General features: G+C 37.4%; 1 protein-coding gene across 1 annotated transcript; it reads right to left on the reverse strand.

Annotated features, from left to right (window-relative positions):
- Positions 1–5,433: 5,433 nt before the first annotated feature.
- Positions 5,434–6,744, reverse strand: LOC108485047 (uncharacterized). Its single transcript, XM_017788907.1, has 3 exons — positions 5,981–6,744; positions 5,692–5,935; positions 5,434–5,568 (listed from the first exon to the last, which is right to left on the reverse strand). Exons 1-3 carry the CDS (start codon positions 6,742–6,744, stop codon positions 5,434–5,436), a joined length of 1,143 nt encoding a protein of 380 aa, XP_017644396.1.
- Positions 6,745–21,379: the final 14,635 nt, after the last annotated feature.

Here is a 21,379-nt window from a genome sequence, read left to right on the forward strand (position 1 = left end):
TAATATATCACCTTTTCTTTCTTTCCCGTCTCATCATGTTGACCGAACACACATCCCATTGAATTGTCAAATACTTTCAAATACAATATCAATGGCTTACCAGGGCTAGGTGGCATTAGTACCGGGGGATTAGACAAATATTGTTTAACCATGTCAAAAGTTTTCTGGCACTCATCATTCCACACGCCTAGGTTGTGTTTCTTGAGAAGGTGAAATATGGGGTCACATTTCTCATTCAGCTGTGAAATGTATCGGGTGATATAATTTAATCTTCCTAGAAAACCTTGAGCCTCCTTCTGAGTGTGCAGCGGAGGTAATTTTTGTATAGCCTTGACTTTTTCGGGGTCGACCTCAATTCCCTTTTCGCTGACTATGAAACCAAGCAACTTCCCTGACCTAGCTCCAAAAGTACATTTTGTTGGTTTGAGCTTTAGCTGAAACCTCCTCAATCTCAGGAACAATTTCTTCAAAACCTGTATGTGCTTCTTTTCTGTCTGGGATTTTGCGATCATATCATCAATGTAGACCTCAATTTCTTTATGTATCATGTCGTGAAACAAGGTTACCATGGCCTTTTGATACATTGCTCTCGCATTCTTCAACCCGAATAGCATCACCCTATAGTAAAAAGTCCCCCATAAGGTTATGAATATGGTCTTTTCCATATCTTCAGGATGCATCTTTATTTGATTGTACCCAGAGAAACCATCCATGAAGGAGAACAGCGAGTAGCCTGCCGTGTTGTCCACCAAATTGTCAACGTGAGGCAAAGGGAAGTTGTCCTTTGGGCTGGCCTTGTTTAAGTCCCTGTAATCTACACACATCCTCATCTTTCCATCTTTCTTAGGGACGGGGACAACATTGGCTACCCATTCTAAGTAATTAACAACTTGTAAGAACCCAGCATCAAATTGCTTCCGGACCTTTTCTCTTATTTTTACTGCAACATTGGGTCTCATCCTTCAAAGGTTTTGTTGAATAGGCTTGCACTCTTCTTTTATGGGGACGCGATGCACTGCAATATCAGCACTTAGCCCATGCATGTCCTGATACGACCACGAAAAGATATCTTTGAATTCTTGTAGTAAATCAATGAGGTCCCGTCTTGTTTCTTCAGTTATGCCAGTTCCAATATTCACCTTTTTCCCCTCTTCCAAAGTCACATTCTCGACTATCTCTTTATGGGGTAGAATCTGTTTCTCTTCCTGTTCTACCGTCTTTAACAAATTCGAAGGTAAGCTACAGTCTTTATCATCTTCAAAATCCCGAGATCCCTCCAGACACATGTCTTGCTCAAAAAGGAGCTCCGGGTTTGTAACAGTGTCACTCATGCCATTGATATCTAGAAACCTATTGTAGGCACGAAAGAATATCCAACAAACAAATAAACCTAAGTATAGCTTTATTTGTATGGTATGATTATAAATGAAATGCAAGAAAAGAAAATTTGCTCAAGATAAAAGAATATTTGCTCAGAATAAGACATGAAAGTGGATTTATATTGAAAGAAACGTTTTGAACATGAGTCTATTTCACAAAAGATTCTTATTGCTTCTAGGTTTTAAAACAACAAGTGTGTTCTGAACATTACTCTGTATTAGCACTAAAAACTACAGGAATTTCCTCCGCAGTCCAGTTGTTCAAAACACTTCCAAGCTTATAAGGGCAAATGCTTGCTAAGTCACATTCCATCACCTTCTCTTCAGATATGACATTGATATTCAAATTTTCCATTGTGTCTTCAGCTGTTCCCTCTTTTGTCATCCTTAATTCAGGATAAATAACTCCACCCGACACAAATGTATAGGATATATGGGGAAAAGTCATTGATTCCCACTCGACTTCTGCCCCATTCAGTCGTACTCTTCGTCTCTTCTGCCTCCTTTCCATCTCCTTTCTTTTCTGCTTTGCATCTGGCCTATACCCTAAGCCAAAGCGATCTTGTTTATCAGCCAAAACCGACACCTCAACTCGTCCATGAAGATACTTTCCAAGTCCTCTTCCGGGCAATGCTCTCTTTCCCACTGTTAATTGCAAGCTCATCCTCGTAGCCTCAGATATTCTTGGCATTGGGACCCTGCCCCCTTCAATGATGAAAGTTGCATTTACAAACTCAAATGACCGAAAAGTTCATCATCATTTTCTATATATGGTGCACTACTAGAAACGGATGCAATAATATCCTCCTCAGCATTTATCGTTATCAAGTAGCCCTCCGTCACTAGCTTTAACTTTTGGTGCAACGATGACGGTACTGCAAAACATTCAGCGCTAACCCATTATCAATTAATACTCCTGGCAGTGTATACCCTTTGCAGCGAGTGGTGATGTGCAAAGCCTTGGTGGATCCCATACCCCCTGGTGGTATTTCATCATCACTGAAGGAGATGAAGTTATTGGCACTTATGTTACTGACAAAGCGGTCTAGCTTGTTCACTGAAATATCTTCAGCAACATAGGTCTCGTTCAACACTTTTATCAATGCATTTCGGTGAACCTCCGAGTTTTGGAGCAGAGCTAGTATCAATGTGCATGTCGGCTGCTTGTGCAACTATTCCACAACACTATACTCACTGTGTTTTAGGAACTTCAAAAATTCTTTAGCTTTATCTTCAGTTATTGGTTCATTAACCAGTGGTTTTGTCCTCTCTTTCCCTTGTTCAATCATCACGGACTTCCCTTTTCCAGGCTTGACCTTTGTACTTGGTGTGCTGACCAGACTCTCCTCCCTTGGATATGTCACATTATAGTTGTAATTCCAAGGCACCCTTTTGTTATCCTTATACGGAAAAGCCGCTGGTCTCTAGATTACAACTCTTGGTGTAATTTTTTCTCCAACTTCATTAATTTTCGGTCGCAAAATGATCACCGCTGGGTGATTGACCTCAGAAACCTTCTCTATCAACCCCTCCTCCGAGGAGCATACATCGTCTTCCTCAATAAACTCAAAGAATTCCAGCACTTTGTTATCCATTAGAGCTTCTACCAGGGCCCTAAATTCCTTACATATTTCTATCTCATAGTCCTCCTCTCCATGGAACTCACAATAGTTCTCTGCTTCTCGGGATTTGCTCCCAAAGTCTTGCATGACTAGACCTTTCTCAACCATCTTCTTTAAAACCTCCCTCATCGGGGTTCTCACTTCTGCTACATCCAACTTAATTATTCTCCCCATATTCTTGACTACAGCGTTTACCCCTTTATCAGTAAGATTGGGTAACGGATTTCCTACACCAAGTGCATCATCGAATTTTACAACATCCATGTTGATGAGCCTTTCGACTACTCTCTTAAAAGAGGTGCAGTTCTCTATTGAGTGTCTCACGATTCCAGCATGATATTCACATTGAGCACTTGCATCATACCACTTGGAGTTTGAGGGTTGCAGTGGTTTTAAGTAAAAAGGAGATACGACGTGTGCATCAAACAAACTTTTGTACAGCTCCTGATACGTTACTGGAATAAGAGTAAACTGGGGCTTCTCCGTGTTCTGCTTTGTATTGGGCTCCTACCTTGGAAAAGCTTGCTGGCCCGTAGCTACCACTTTCGGTTGATTTACCATGATTGGTTTCGCATAACCCATATTCACATTGTTGACTTCATGTTCTCTCTTTTTCGGGGCTGACCTCCTAGTGTTTTCCCCTGTCTCTATCTTTCCGCACCTTAGTGCATTCTCAATCATTTCACCAGACATAACTATATCCGCAAAACTCTTAGTTGCGCTTCCTAACATGTGATTAATAAAAGGTGTCTTCAAGTATTAATGAAAAGCATGGTTGTTTCTTTCTCCAACAATGACGGTTGGACTTGTGTAGCAACTTCTCTCCATATCTGAGCATACTGCCTGAAACTTTCATTTGACTTCTTCTCCATATTCTGTAGTGTGATCCTATCAGGCGCTATGTCAGTCACATGGCCATGTTGTTTCATAAAGGCCTGTACTAAGTCTTTCCATGATTTAACTTGGCTACGATTCAAGTGATTGTACCATTTAGCTGCAGCCCTAGTCAAACTATCTTGGAAACAGTGGATCAATAACTGATCATTACTGACATGCCCAGTCATTCTCTGACAAAACATCGTGATATGAGCCTCAGGGCAACTGATTCTATTGTATTTTTCAAATTCTGGCATTTTAAACTTCGGAGGAAGTACCAGATCTGGGACCAGAATCAACTCCTTGGCATCCATTCCGCAATGATAATCAGCGCTTTCCAACACCCTGAATTTTTCCTCCAACCACTTGTATCGGTCTTCTAGTCACTTTGGAAATTCTGCTCCTGCCTTTCCTACTTCTGCGACCTCATCGAAGTCAAGGACTGTAGGATTTGCATGATTATCTTCGGGGTTAGAACACGAGCCCATTGGGAAATTTACCGTGCCGAAGTACCAATCTGATATTGGGGTTTGATACTGACAGACACTTTTTGTGGAGGCACTGGGGTGCTATTTGGGGTGAAACCAGGAGGGTAAGTAAGAATCCCGCTATCATCCTCAGCATTGATCATGAGACTCTTCCCCTTTTCCGGCCTTCTTACTAGTAGCTGAGTCAATTCGCTTATCATACTCCTCTGAGATTCCAGCATTTGATCTTTCATATCTTGCTGGATCTTAGCTAATTGCTCCTGTATTTGCGCTTGCATCTTTTCTTGCATTTCTTTCTGCATTTGCTCCAATTTTTCCAACCTTTGATCCATAGCTTTAGTCTTTTTCCGTTTGTAGTATTGATGTTCCAGGGTAACCATAATACAATTTTTAATTAGGATTCTTTTGTGAAATTTAATCATATGATGCGATAAAATACAAATGCATGAAATGAATGCAAAACTAAAGAGATGTCGATTCTGATTCAATTTCATTTAAAAACTTTATTAAAAATCCAAATCTTTTACATAAAATAGATCACATATACGGCTTAGCCCTAATGCTCAAAGTTTTAACTTTCTTAAGAAGGCAAGCTAGCTCACGACCCCGGTCCTACTCTAACTCATACTTTACACTTAGCACATCAGCCTGAACCAATAAGGTCTGTAAATAATCAGCCACTTCTCGTATCTAAGCCACAGCTTCACCCATGATGTGATCTCTATCCCTGACCTAGTCTTGTGATCGGCAGAGCTATTCCTTCCACTGCTCATTGTTCGACTCAAGTAATTCAATTCGAAGATCACAATTTTGTAGTATAGTCTCGAGCTCTTCTACCTTCCCTTTCAAATCTCCAATTCTTCTAAGGCTGGCTCTTAATTCAATATTAGAGTTACGACCACAGTGCTGATGCAAGGCCTTTTCCAGCTTCGCTACCCGAGCTACCAACATCTCTTTCTCACCTTAGCCTTCAACCAAGCTCTTCTTTAAGGCGCTTTCACGTGCTCGAGCATCATGAAACCTCTTCTCCTACTGATCATCTCTATTCTTTTCCTCTTGAATTTCCTGTCACCACTGCTCTGACGTCTTCCCCAACCCGGTAGTTCTCATCGACATACCTAGCTTCTTGTAAACAATTTTCAAACTGTCCAGGTCTTCCTCAACCTTTCTTTTCCCTTCTCTCAACTTCTCGGCCTCGAGTTTCTGAACATCAACATCCAAACTCAAACACATCTTTTCTTCTTCCAACTATTCTATCTTTTTCCCTAACTCCGTATTTCTCTGTTCGAAGTCCCATTTTACGATTTCAAGCTTGGAGGGGATTACTTGCAAATATTCTTCCATCGTATGAACATCCTCCAAACTCGGCATGGGGATATTATCATTAACTCTTTTACTCAACCACCCCTTGTATTCAGGAGTTTTCATTGATCCAACAGCCAATCTCTTCATCCGGTGCATCTGTTTCCAAGCATCAAAAATCTCTTGAACCTTCTTCTTATAATTCTTCTCCTTATACGTGAACTCACTTTGGGCTAATCCATGTGTCATCGATATAAACTGCCTCGACCTGTATTGTCTTAAAACGAGTAAAGAGGTATATCCAACATCTTACCAAATTCCAAGTAGAGGTACCCAATCAAAACTCCCACACTGATAGAGGATCTCATCAGGAACAAACCAAGGAGCTCTCCACTCAACATCCTCTTCCTGAAAATTTCGGAGGAGCGCGATCCAATTTTCTTCTGATATGTCATTTCTCCTAGACATGGCTGCTATATCCTTTAACGGGGAGTAACTCTCGGAAAAAACCTGATAGGAAACCTTATCCACCTTCCAGAAATCACTGTGGAACCAAGCCAACAATAACTGCGCACACCCTATAAATCTACCTTCACTTACCCTCCGACATGCACTCAAGGATCTGAACGTCTCAACAAGAATTACCGGCACCGGTGTGACCCCTTTATCAAGTCGATCAAAGAAATCGGGAATTGCTTCATCTATATGCCTTAAAGCCTTAGGGAAAATCACCAAACCATAGATACTTAAGGCGAATATGTCAACTTTCCTCTTTGTATGTGGATGTGCTACGATCAGGTCCCTCAAACTTACCCAAGGAATGCACCTACCATCACCCTTTTGCTGAATTCGAGCTGTAACCCATTGTTCACTTATCCCAGTGATACTCTTTAACTTCTTTACAAAAGATGGGGCACTAGTAGCCTTGGAGTAAACTTTGTCGACTTGAACCTTTAGACAACGAAGCAAAACTGTATACTCCTCCACAGTAGGCACCAAGTCCATCTTCCCGAAGGTGAAGCAACTATACGCCGGGTTCCAAAACTGAGCCATAGCCCAAAACAAGTACTTGTCCATCTTGATATCGAGCAAGTAGGGTAAGTCACCATAACTTTGATAGAATAGGTGCTTGGTCTCATTATCCCAACGAGCCCATATATCTCTCAATTCCTAGAACTCGTTTTGGGTCCCATTGATGCGAGTGAAGCCTGACAACCCCGATGTATACCCCTCAACTAGGCTATCCCCTTTCTCAAGTTGCATCTTCTCTGACCACATACGGACAACCGCATTATCCTCTACTTTATCAAGGAATTCGCTCTCCATAACAAGCTTTCTAATTTAGCAACCAAACAGAAATTGACACCTCTTTAATATGAAATGACATGCAAAACATAATCACAACAAAACACAGTAAGTTAGTATCGAAAAATAAAAATTTAAGCAAATAGAAAATAATTAAACACCTAACTAGGTAATAACTAAAGTTCAACATAGCTCTACCTAGGGCGAGCTCCTAGAGTTCACTATATGTAGCTCAGTTCTAAGAAAAGGGTACCTGAACCAGCAGATTCCTCAACCCTCACCCATTATAGGCTCATGTGGATCGATTTCAGTTCAGGGGAATATATTTCCCTATGGCCATGTGGAGGTGAAAATCTCACGAAGACATAGGTACGGATGTATCCTGGAAGCAGTCCACTAGCCCATGCGGAGGTGAAAACCTCACGAAGGCGTAGTTTCTCACTCCCACTTAAAAAGGTGCGACCACAACGGTCATACAAGATGATGCGAAGGGATATAAAAAACTCAAAAAATGCAAAACATGAATAAAATGACAAAAACAATAAAACCCATGAAATGCAATAAAAGGATCGTATGTTAAAATCCAAATTTTAAATTTTCGACAAAAGGATAGAAAATAATCAATTTTATGGCTTGACTGTCTTATTAGTCCCCAGTGGAGTCGCCAAGCTGTCGAAACCATTTTTAAAGGTTTGAAAAAATTGAGAATCAACTTTTAAAACGAAAGTTTGGAGTCGCCACTGACCTTTTTTGAGGTGTAATCGGATTACCTTAAAATTGATCATTTTAATAAAACATTTAATTTATTAAAACAATAATTTTAAGTCTACGAAAATTGAGAAAATGGTTTTGGAAGTCGGTTATGCCCGAGGAAGGGTTAGCACCCTCGTAACGCCCAAAATTGGTACTAATTGATTATTTAATGTCCTATCGTTGAAAATTTCGAAAAAATCCAAAATACGATTCCTTTAAAAATGTATGAACAATTCGAAAAGGATTTTAAGGTTCTCTCGCATTTTATAATTGCTCGTGTGACTCACATGGCCTGGGTACATGCTCGTGTCCCTGCCGTATGGTTTTTATACCACAAACAGTGGGTTACACGGCCTGGGCGCACGCTCGTGTCCCTGGCTGTGTGGTCTTATCTCACAAATAGTGAGTTACACGGCCTGGGCACACTTCCATGTCCCTGGCCCGTGTGAACCCTGTACTAACATAGCCACACATGCCTGTGTGGGTCCAATTCAGTAAATAGTGAGTTACAGGGCTAATCACAGGGATAGCCACACACCTGTGTGTTCCACACGACCTAGACACACACTCGTGTGCCTGGCAGTGTGGCGTTGACAGTCACCATTTTCAGCGATCCAAAACTTGTAAAATTTATGTTTTCGGTACGCACCTAATTTTGTTTTGAGGGGGAAACAATAAGGAAACTACCTGAAACCTAATTAATCATTCCACAATCAATTACATTATCAATTTCAACACTTAGCAAATTCAACCTACCGCTAAAATCATGTCGATAGATTCGACGCAGTTATATTCCAATTCACAAACTCACCTCATGCGAAATAGGAGGAATCAAACTAAAATGGCAGATTAACGTCTCTTTCACTATCCTTGCCAAAACAAAGTAACCTATCGAGCGTTTAACAGAACCTCAAATAAATGAGCAAAATCACGTGTCGGCAGAAAAAATGTGTCAACACAACTTAAATCACAAATGAAAGGGAGTCACAACGAAACTTACACGCTATCGACCTCACAGGCAACAAGACTTCCCAATTCACATAAAAATCAATTGCCGAAAGAAGAAAAATAAAAGAGGAAAGAATAGAAAAACAAAGAACTAAAATTTTAGAAGAAAGAACAAAAAAAATAGAAGAACAGTAGAATAATTAAGTTAACCACTTCCCCTTCCAACATTTTCAAAAATATATTTCCTAATGTACACAACGGGATTCGAACTCAGAACCAGATAGAATGCGACAATTTGTTAAACTAGTTAACCAATGAGGCTCATTCTTGATACCAATTTACCAAGAATTGCACTTAACCTCCTAGCACAAGGATAAGGTTTGTTTTAAAATAACAACACTTTTAGTAACGCAATTTCGAACACCAAACTTAAACACAAAAGCATAACACAGAACCAAAGATAAAGAATTCTAATTATTTCAAAATCTCAAAATTAAATTCTTAAAATTTTGGGACGTTACAACTCTCTTCCCCTAAAGAAATTTCAGCTTTGGAATTTTACCTGATTCGAACAGATATGGATATAGCCGTCGAATGGATTTTTCTGGCTCCCACGTGGCTTTCTCAGTACCATGGTTCCGTCATAGAACTTTCACTAGAGGGATAGTTTTGTTCCTCAACATTTTAACTTCACGATCTAAAATCTGGACAGGTTCCTCTTCAAATGTTAAAGCCAACCGTAATTCTATCTCATCGATAGTAACAATATGTGAAGGATCCGATCGATACGATCTCAGCATTGAGACATAAAACACATCGTGAATCTGGTCCATCTTTGGCGGTTACTCTAGCTGGGAAGATACGGGTCTGACACGTTTCAAGATACGTTAAGGTCCAATAAATCTCGGGCTTAGCTTGCCCTTGCGACCAAATTGGAGGACCTTTTTCCACGGTGATACGCTCAAGAAAACTTGATCGCCAACAGAAAACTCAATATCTTTCCTTTTCAAATTAGCATAAGACTTTTTCCAATCAGATACGGCTTTCAGTCGGTCTCTAATTACTTTCATAGTGTTCTCAGTTTCAGAAACCCGTTTAGGACCCAGCATCCAGTGTTCACCTAATTTTTTCCAACATAGCTGTCGAAACCATTTTTAAAGGTTTTAGAAAAACGAGAATCAACTTTTAAAATGAAAGTTTGGAGTCGCCACCGACCTTTTTTAAGGTGTAATCGGATCACCTTAAAATTGATCATTTTAATAAAACATTTAATTTATTAAAACAATAATTTTAGGTCTACGAAAATTGAGAAAATGGGTTCGGAAGTCGGTTACGCCCGAGGAAGGGTTAGCACCCTCGTAACGCCCAAAATTGGTACCAATTGATTATTTAATGTCCTATCATTGAAAATTTGGAAAAAATTGAAAATATGATTCCATTAAAAATGTATGAACAATTCGAAATGGATTTTAAGGTTCTCTCGCTCCAAAGAAATAAAATACCGCATCTAGTACGTTAGGACACGATACTTTAAGCCTCCAAAAACTGAGATCACCTCAAAATTTCCAAAACACACAAAGAACTTTTAAAAGGGTACTACGTTATTTGGCAAAATGGAAAAACGAAACCCAACACGTTAGGGCACGATTTCTCGAATTTCCAAACACGAACCATTGCCTTGTTTTGAGAAGTTTCCCAAATAAGCAATTATAAAATCGGCTCAAAATATATTCGCTTGGGTTACTTTAGGTTAAAAAGCAGTAATATGACATGGATAGATAATGAGAAAATACAAAGGATTAGGATACATGTAAAAGCGACATACCATATATTAAAAAATACCAATATTCACATTTGAAGGCTAATGAATTAAAAGCAAATTTAAAGAAGTTCCAAGCAAATTAACACAGACAATATGTGGCAAGTTTCAAAACTAACAAACAAATAAATGACATAGAAGAAATGCAATTTGGAATTATCAATATGCAAACAAACAAACATATATACAAATCTTAAAGTAGCATACATGAAAGTTCAAAATAGATAAAAAATAATTAAATAAAAATCATGTATGAAATAATAATATTTGAAAGAAATTTCAAAAGACATAATGTATATATAAAGAAAAGTAAGTAACATATAACATGGTATTTGTCAATCTAAATAAATAATATACATGAAATGAAAATTTTATATATAAAAACAAAGATACTAGTATATGAAAGTATTCAAAATAAATAAAATATACCATTTAAAATAGGGTCCTTGGAAGAAGATATACATACATAAAATAATATAAAATCAATAATATATATATGCATATAAAGAGAAAATAATAAAAAAGAAATTTAAAGGAAATATTTACATAAAATAATATGAAATCAATAATGTATACTTAAGAGTAAAAAAATGAGTATAAGTTATGTATATACATGTATAATGGTATTGAATTGGACATCTATAGATCATTAAATATAGGAATATATGAAATAAAGAGAACTTAATATAAATAAAATAATAAATACTAATAATATATGAAAGTGTTTGGGATAAACGTATGTATATATATTAAGGTAGAAAAATAAATGTCATATAAATCCCTAAGGTATAATAAATCAAAGTAAAAAAAAAAAACCTTCCCAAATTATAATTAATTAAAAATAGTACATAATAAAATAATATATGAAAAGATGAATAGTAAAATAAAAAAATGAATTAAACATAATTGAAAAAAAGTTAAAATCAAAGGATAATTAATAAATAAATAAACCATGGAAAATGAAATAAGGATCGTAGCGCAATGCGTGCAAATGCGCAGGGACCAAAAACGAAATTACTCCCAGCTTCAAAACGCAAAATTTCAACGCGGACTAAGGTGAACAGATGCGCCAATTTCAAGGGAAAATTTAAAAAAAAAACAAAAGAAATCTAAATGGGACTCAATCAAATAGCACCAAAACAAGGAGGGACCAAACGCACAAATCCCCCATTCAAAAGCAAAACGCTCGGACAAACCCCTCCACAGCTGTTTCATTTTCACTTGACATTAAAACTGCTTTAAAACCTTTTTTTTTTGCTTTAAAAAAATATTTTAGCTTTTTTTCTTTAAAAAAAAACTAAATGCTTTATTCCTCTCAATTCACGCACCCCAGCCGAAAGGCCAAGCCTCAACCGCCCCAAAATCCGACTATGGCACACGGAATCGAGCCCTCTGACGACGTGAGCATGATGCAACTCCGGTAAGTCTCCCCCTTTCTCTTGTATTGTTTACACAAAGTAGATAAAAATAAAAAGAACAAAAATGAAATCGAAAGAAAAACGAGACTTTAAATCACCTTTAACAAGTATCATTGCTATTGATTTCTACATGTGTTTGATATTGTCGTTATCTCAAAATCTGTACTCTCTTTCAAAAACAAGGGAAAAAAATACCCTTTTTACAAACAAAAATCAAAGCTTTTATAGCCAAATAAAAACTATTTTCTAGCCATTTTCTTGCTTCAATATCGTAGGTTGTGGAGTTGTGGAGGAGTGCATGATTGTGGGGCATGGACAAGCGAGCCAGGGGGTCGTGCTCGGTGTACCGACGCACGTGGTGGAGGGGAGCAGCAGCTATTTCCTTTTTTGCTGAAAAGTTAGTTTAGTTTTGGGCTGTTTGGGCTCTAGGGTTAGGTTTATTTTGGGCTTATAATTGGGTTTATTTTTTTTGTAATTTTTGGACTTTTTTTTTATTTTTATGTGGGTTTTATTTATTTTAGGTTTATTATTTAGTGTAATTGGGCTGTTATTTGTAAATGGACTTATTTAATATCTTGTTTTATTTTTTTGGTTTTTGTATGTGTATGGGCCCAGGCTAAAAATTGGGTCTACAATAGTGGAGTACGGAACTTACAGCCATATAAGGCCTCGTAGGGTGCCATCTGAATACTAGACTGAAAGCGGTTATTGTAGGAAAATTCTGCTAATGGCAAGTATTCTTTCCAATTACCTCTGAAGTCTATCACACAACCCCGAAGCATATCCTCTAGGATCTGAATAACCCGCTCCGACTATCCATCAGTTTAAGGGTGATACACAGTGCTGAAATTAAGTCGAGTACCTAAAGCCTCATGGAGCTTTTTCCAAAACTGAGACGTAAATCGTGGATCTCTGTTCGAGATGATCGAGACTGGAATTCCGTGTAACCTTACAATTTCGGTGATGTATAGTTTAGCTAACTTCTGTAAAGAGTAATCCGTTCGGATAGGAATGAAGTGAGCTGATTTGGTCAATCGATCAACAATGACCCAAACTGAATCTTTCTTAGTAGGGGTTAAAGGCAACCCGGTAACAAAATCCATTGTCACTTGTTCCCATTTCCACTGTGGAATCTTAACTAGTTGAAGTAGTTCGGAAGGTAGTTGATGTTCGGCCTTAACCTTTTGACATGTCAGATAGTAAGACACAAAAGTAACCACCTCCCGTTTTAGCTCAGGCTATCAATAAAGCTCTTGAAAATCCCGATACATTTTATTCCCACAAGGGTGCATAGCGTAAGGACTACTATGTGTCTCTTGTAGGATAGAATACCTTAGCTCTTTATCATTGCGTACACAAATCTGACCCTTGAAGCATAACACATTATTGCTATTCATGCTCAAATCAGAATTCTTGTTTGAACCAACTTGTTGCAAGCGCTGCATTGAAGACTCATCGCTCGATTATTTGGGCCAAATTTCTCCACCCAAACCAGTTTGACCTGTAATTTAGCCAACAATCCTCTATCACCAAACAAACTCAGATGAGCTAACATTACCCTCAGATCAGTTATCGCTCTACGGCTAAGGGCATCTGCGACCATATTAGCCTTACCCGTATGGTACAATATTGTGCAATCATAATCTTTGAGTAACTCAACCCATCGACACTGCCAAAGATTTAACTCTTTTTGGGTTAACAAATATTTAAGACTCTTGTGATCGGTATAAATAATACACCTTTTACCATACAAATAATGTCTCCAGATCTTTAGAGCAAACGCAACTGGAACTAACTCAAGATGATGCTTAGGGTAGTTACCCTCTTGTGTTTTAAGCTGCCACGACGCATAAGCAACCACATTTCATTCTTGCATAAGCACAAATCCTAATCCAACATGTAAAGTATCACTGTATACCACAAACTGCCACCCCAACTCCTGTTGAACTAATACAGGAGCTTCTGTTAGGACGGATTTGAGTTTATCAAAACTAAACTGTTGTGCCTCTGACCACACGAATGGAGCATTCTTACGCAATAGCTTCGTCAGAGGGGATGCAATCAAAGAAAACCCTTCGACGAACCTTCGGTAGTATCCAGCTAAACCCAAGAAGCTACAAAGTTCAGATAGATTTTTCTGTTGTTTCCACTCAACAACGGCTTCGATTTTCTTGGGATCAACTCGGATCCCCTCTGCCGTCACCACGTGACCCAAAAAGGCAACTTCTTATATATAACTATTTTTCTTGGATATCTAAAGTACAATGCAAAGGTGATCATCATATTTCGTCTCAGTTTTATTGTAAATCAAGATATCATCAATGAAAACCACTACAAATTGATCCAAGTAATGTTGAAACACCCAATTCATTAAATTCATAAATGCCGCCGGCGCATTCATTAAACTGAAGGTCATTACTAGGAATTTGTAATGTCTGTAACGAGTCCTAAAGCAGTTTTATACACATAAATCTCTTTGAATTTAAGCTAATAGTAGCCAGAGCATAGACCGATTTCAGAAAAGGCGGACATTCCAAGAAACTGGTCGAACAAGTCATCAATCCTCGGTAACGGGTACTTGTTCTTGATTGTAAACTTGTTCAACTGTCTATAATCAATGCACATTCTCATCAATCTATCTTTCTTCTTAACGGTGCCCCCTACAGAGATACACTCAGATGAATAAATCTTCTATTAAGGAGTTCCTAAAGTTGCGCCTTTAATTTGGTCAGTTTTGTCGTTACCATGCATAGGGCGCAATGGACACTAGAGAAGTATCTAGTAGCAAATCAATTCGAAGCTCTACCTCTCTATCCGAGGGTACTCCAGGAAATTCCTCAAGAAAGACATCCAACAATTCCATCACAGTGCAGATATCTTCCACTGAAAGATTTTTGAAAATAGAATCAGATACGTAAGCAAGGTATGCTTCGCACCCCTTTCAAACCAACTTATCTGCTACAAGAGTGGAGATTACATTAGAAAGGAAATCCCAATGCTTACCAATCATAATCACCTCGTCATTCTCAGTCAGTCTCAAAGTAACCTCCTGGTTGCACAGTCTAGACTAACCCGATATTCAACGAGCCAATCCATTCCCAGAATTAAATCAAACTCATTAGAGGGTAATTCCATTAGGTCAGATGGAAATATCATACCTTAGAGCTCGAGGGGTACTCGCTTGATACTCTATCAACTCGAATTAACTGACCCAAAGGACTAATCACGAAAAATTCTCTAGTAGTATTCTCAGTGGTTAAACCTAGATTTGCAGAAACAACACTAGCTATGTCAGAGAACACAGATCAGTTCAGACATCCAGTAGGATGAGTTCACCAGTTCACATCAAAACAGTTTACCCACAATAGTTTAAGTATAATAATCTGTATAATAGAACAAAAATACATACATGGTCAGTGTCAGATGCTCGATCATTCACTAAAGTTTTAGTGTTTCTCCATTAGTTTAGATGCGAATTATCGCTAACTACTGTTCTCACCCGCTATGAGTGTAACATCCTGAATTAGGGCCTAGTCGAAATAGTGGTTTCAAGATCACAAGTCCGAAATGGAAATATTTATTTTGCAATTCTTGTAAAGTCTATGATATGTTTTCATGCCTGTGTGAAAATTTCATTTGGAAATTTTATGTGAAAAGTGCTTAATTGAACTTTAGGGACTAAATCGAATAATTTGTAAAATTTGAGTTCTAGAAGTAATTTGCATGAAATTGAATTGGATTATTAATTATAGGTCCTTAATGAGTAATTTTACCAAGTTCTAAATATTTGGACAAAAATGGGCTTGAAAGGGTAAAAATTTAAAGAATAGTAAAAAGGGCATTTTGGTCATTTAGGGGTAAAATGAGCTAAAAGACAAAATAAAAGCCAAAAATCACTGTCCATCTTCTTCCTTGGCTGAATTCTTCATGGAGAAACCATGGCTAGGGTTTTTTCATCTTCCAAGCTCAATAATAAGTGTTTTCGAACCCCGTTTTTAATGTTTTCTTTTTTACATTTTTGAAGTCCCGATAACTCGATTTAGCTATTTCCACCATTATTTTGGGCTAGGTTTTGTGTTTAAAAATTTAATGTATTTTGATGTTTAATGGTAGAATATGAATGCTCGATGTGTAACAAATGACTTTTGCTTAGTGATTTTTGGTGAAAATGCTTAAAAGGACTAAATCGTAATTTAGTGGAAATTTGGGGCTTCCATAATTATGAAAATGATTCGGTTAGGCTTGAAATGAAAGGAAATTGAATAAAAATCATTTTACAAGCCTTGGGGTAAAAGTGCAAATAAGTGAAAATTTAGGGGTCAAAATGAAAATTTGTAAAAGTATGATTTTATGGACCCATTTGAATAATTTGAGTAATAAATGAGCTATATTTGTAATGTTAGATCAAGGAGATCAAGATTCGGGCTTAAATTTGGAAAATACAAGTTTAAGGGCTCAAATGGTAAAAATGGTCGTTTTCGTATTCAAGGTAAGTTCATGTGATTTTAATAATGCAATATTGTATTTAAATATTAATGCTTCAATATTACATGAGTTGTAAGTATATATATATGTGAATAATTTGATATTATGTAAATAATGTGACATTATTATATGTTGTTGTTGTCTTGGTAATTGTATGATTAAAATGCTTATGTGATTATTTTGATGATATAATATGTTCTTGATTCTTTGCTGTTATGATGAAAATGTTGCAATGCCATGTGATTATGAGATGTTGGCTATGTGAATGAAGCCATAATTCGAGTACATCCAGCAAAGGTTTGGAAGTCTAAAATCCCGTTTGAACCTTAGGAATAGTTGAGGATACAAGTGACATGTCACTAGGATAGCTACGTGTGTTATGAGCTAGTTTGATACGTGAAACATGCTAGGGCCCGGGCACTGGGTATCTTGAGTTGTGTTTGGATACTCTTTAACTCTTTGAGTAGCCCCCGTTGAGATCTGCATGTAATTCTATATTATGAGGCACTTCAGTGCATATTCTTTCAGGTAGCCAAGACTACATTTAGGCGCTTCGATGCATTTCTTCCGTGTGTCCGAATCATATTCCAAGTGTTCAACGTTGTGAATTTCAAAAGTAATCTAAGTAAACCATGTGTGTACAAGAGGGCACAGGTATGTACTCAAACCTTATGAGTACTTCGTATATGATGATTTTATTAAAAGGTATGTGTTTGTGTGAGCATGTGCCAATAAATATGAACAGTAAGCTTATATGATTTGATGAAAGTATGATGGATTATGCCAAGAATGCATATGTGATAGTAAATCATGCCTATGAGATTATTGTATAATGACTTTGTGATTATGGGATTACGTCATGATATATATAATAAACATTTTACTATGATAATTGAAATAGTTGTAAAGGTGATATAACATTAATACCATTATTTTACATTAAAGCAGTTTTGGATAGCAGCAGCAAACCGACTTTGAAAATCCACCAAAAATTGTGGAAATTAAATTAGAAGCTTAATAATATATGAAACTAAAGCTTATTTAGTCTAGTTTCACATAAAAGAAACGGTGTAAGCAAAATAATTTTGTATTATGAGATATTTACGTTCTTGTGAGACAGTGTCGGAGTGATTTTGGACTCCCCTGTCTTAAATTTGAAAACTTGATAGAAATTGTACAAAAATAATTATGAGTTATAATTTACATGCCTGAAATTCTTAGTGAGTATACTTTCAATAGAAAGATACGGAAACATTATCCGAGTCCCGTACTATGAGATATCTGATTTTTAGTAGATAAAGGTCGAAGCTATCGGATAGCGAAATAGGGGAGAGTTTAAAGAATAAACTGTACTCTATTGGCTAGACCAAAAATTCTAGAAATTTTATGGTAAAAAGATATATGAGTCTAGTTTCAGGTAAAATTTATGGATCTTAATTTTGAGTCCCGTAGCTCCAGATATAAATAAATAGTAACTATGACTCGAGAAAATAGTATAACTAGAAAATTAGCAAAGGTGTATTTATGATTATATTTCCATGAAATCATGTTGATAATTTTCTTATTATTTTCATATGGACTTGCTAAGCATAAAGTTTACTCCCCCCTTTCCATTTTTTTTAGTGTTGTCAGGTCAGCTCGGGGTTGGAGAACGTTGGAGGCAACATCACACTACCAAGCTATCACCTTGGGATATTGATACATGGGTTGAGAAGTTTCAAGTGAGTGGCATGTATATGAGCTTAGTTATTGATATGTGTTCTTATGACTTAGCCAAACGTAATGGCTTATATGAGATATGGCTTATAATGATTTTAGCTTGTAAGCCTATTTATCCATGGTATGTATTAATGTCTTGTGATGAGGTTATGTGATTATGCTTGTTCAATAGGTATGAGAAGTATATGGCACATGTACATGATGAATGCCCCAGGACCATTCAAAATGGTCGTGGCCATGGAGTGAAAGTGTGGCATGGTAGTAAGATGATAATGATTGAACATGGACAATTGTATAATGTGTAGAGATCAAGTGTTAGGTAATAAACACATGTTTGACAACATGCAAACTATTTAATTGAATTTCACTAAAGGTTGATTAAACATTAAATGGATGTTATAATTTGAGTCTATGACATGTATAAGTATGGGAGAGAATTAAGGTCAACATAAGGCTTGGAAAAAAGCCTAAGTGTTGGTTACACGGGCATATGGCTTGACCGTGTGGATCAATTTGTTTTACTGACGTCATAGTCAGAGAGTTACACGGCCTGAAGACACGAGCGTGTCCTAGTTACCACACAGGCGTGTGACTCTGTTTCTTGGAAAAATTTTCTAAGTTTTCCTAAAAATTTCCAAAGTTCTCGGTTTAGTCCCGAACCCTCTCTAAAGTATGTTTTGGGCTTCATAGATCCAAATAAGGGACGATGTGTATGTGTATAAAAAGTTTTGAATTAAAAGAAATTTTATGGCCCGATTTTGCATGTTTGTTTATACTTAAGTCCAGTAATGTCTCCTATCCTATCCTGGCGTCGAGCTCGGGTAAGAGGTGTTACAATGAGCCCAAACACAATCTAAGTGTTGACAAACTTAGCTCTGATACCACTAAATATAATACCCTAGACCTGGCCTAGACGTCCAACCAAGCTTAGAGAGTCACTTCCAAAAATCAAGTACTACCCAAGACACCATAAAACCAAACCATGATTTACATAAAGTTCAACCCAAAAACTAGTTAAGTATATAATCTGCTACAGTCATTTTACTATAGTTTAACAAGGCTCTTACTGAAATAGTATATAGAGAATAAATAGTTTGACCAAGCTCCTGTGGCACCGACCCTTTCAAGACTGCAAACCACTTGAAATCTAAGCACTAACAGAGTGAGTTGTGAACTCAGTGCGTAAAATAAATTATTCAATTAAAATTCATTATAACGTAGTCCCAAATTCAGAGATTCAATTGATATAGAATTAAATTCAGTTCAAATGTAGAGCAGACCAATTACATGTGTACATATATACAATTTTATTTCATATACGATACACGCCCTTGTGACTCACACAACCTGGGTACACGCTCGTGTCCCTGGCCGTATGGTTTTTATACCACAAACAGTGGGCTACATGGCCTGGGCACACGCCTGTGTGCCTTTCCCGTGTGGTTCCAAAGCATAAACAGTGGGTTACAAGGCTTAGACAAATGCCCGTGTACTTGCCCGTGTGACTCACATGGCCTGGGTACACACCCGTGTGACTCACATAGCCTAGGTTCAAGCCCGTGTCCCTGGCTGTGTAGTTTTTATACCACAAACAGTGGGTTACACGGCTTGGGCACATGCCCGTGTCCCTGTCCATGTGGTCTCATATCGCAAACAGTGAGTTACACGTCCTGGGCACATGTCCTTGTCCCTGGCTCATGTGAACCTTGCACTAACATGGCCACACACAGCCTAGACACACGCCCATGTGCCTTGCCCGTTTGGCCCTAATTCATTAAACAGTGAGTTACACGGCTGATCACACGGCCAGCCACAGGCTCATGTGGTCCACATGACCTAGACACATGCCCATGTGCCTGGCCATATGGCATCGACAGCCACCATTTTTGGCGATCCGATACTTGCAAAATTTAAGTTTTCGGTATGCACCTGATTTTGCTTTGATTGGGAAACATTAAGGCGACTACCCAGAACCTAAATAATCATTCCACAATTAATTACATTATCAATTTCATCACTTAGCAAAATCAACATACCGCTAAAATGATGTCGATAGATTCAACGCAGTTTTATTCCAATTCACACACTCACTTTGTGCAGAATAGAAGGAATCAAACTAATACAGCAAATTAACGTCTCTTACACTATCATTGCCTAAGCAAAGTAACCAATCGAGCATTTAACAGAACACCAAACAAACGAGCAAAATCTCGTTTCAATAGAAAAACAATGTCAACACAATGAAAATCACAAACAAAAAGAAGTCACAACGGAACTTACACACTATCGACCTCATAGGCAACAAGACTTCCCAATTCACATAAAAGTCAATTGCCGAAAGAAGAAAAATAAAAGAGGAAAGATCAGAAAAATAAAGAACTAAAATTTTAGAAGAAAGAAAAGAAAAATAATAGAAGAATGATAGAATAATTACGATAACCACACCCCTTCCGGCATTTGCAAAAATATATTATTAAAGTGCACAATGGGATTCAAACTCGAAACTAGACAGATTACAGATTGATGTTAAACCAGTGAACCAGCAGGCTCATTCTTGACACTAATTTACCTAGAATTGCACTTAACCACCTATCACATGGTTAATGGTTATTTTAAAATAACAACACTTTTAGTAACGCAACTCGAACACCAGACTAAAACAAAAAACCAGAACACAGAACTAGAGATACAGAATTCTAATTACAGTAGAATCTCACAGTTAAATTCTTAAAATTTTGAGGGGTTATATTCTAACACATTTTTGTTTCTTTTGTTAATAGGTACGAAAAGAGTTGCCTCTTCTTTTTCCGTGCAACTTACTTCCTTTGGAGACTAGTTTTTCTTTAGCTTCTTAGAGCCAAAGTTTGGTTACTTTTTAAAAGTTACAAGCGAGAAAATTTTAATTTCTTTTCTTTGTCTCTTAGAGTTTTTTTGTATTGCGAGTGTATAACGGTGAGGTTTAATTTTCTTTGATCAATTTTTTTGAGTGTTTTTCATTTCAACCTCTAATAATGGTACGCACACGTATTAAGGATGAGGAGCATAATCTATCCATGGGTACCATAGACCAACTTACAGTAATGCTCGACAAACTTTGACTAGAATTTAAAGAGGCGCAACAACGTTTAGAAAATAAGTTTGCCACATTGCAAGCTCAAGTCCTTCATCACGAAGCGATCTAACAAAATCTCAATCAAACTTTAGCTCTAATGGAAACTAATAAGGATAATGATGATAATGAGTAGCCTCTTCACCATGATGATAA

Source organism: Gossypium arboreum, chromosome 6, assembly GCF_025698485.1.
Source record: "Gossypium arboreum isolate Shixiya-1 chromosome 6, ASM2569848v2, whole genome shotgun sequence".
Lineage (NCBI taxonomy): Eukaryota > Viridiplantae > Streptophyta > Magnoliopsida > Malvales > Malvaceae > Gossypium > Gossypium arboreum.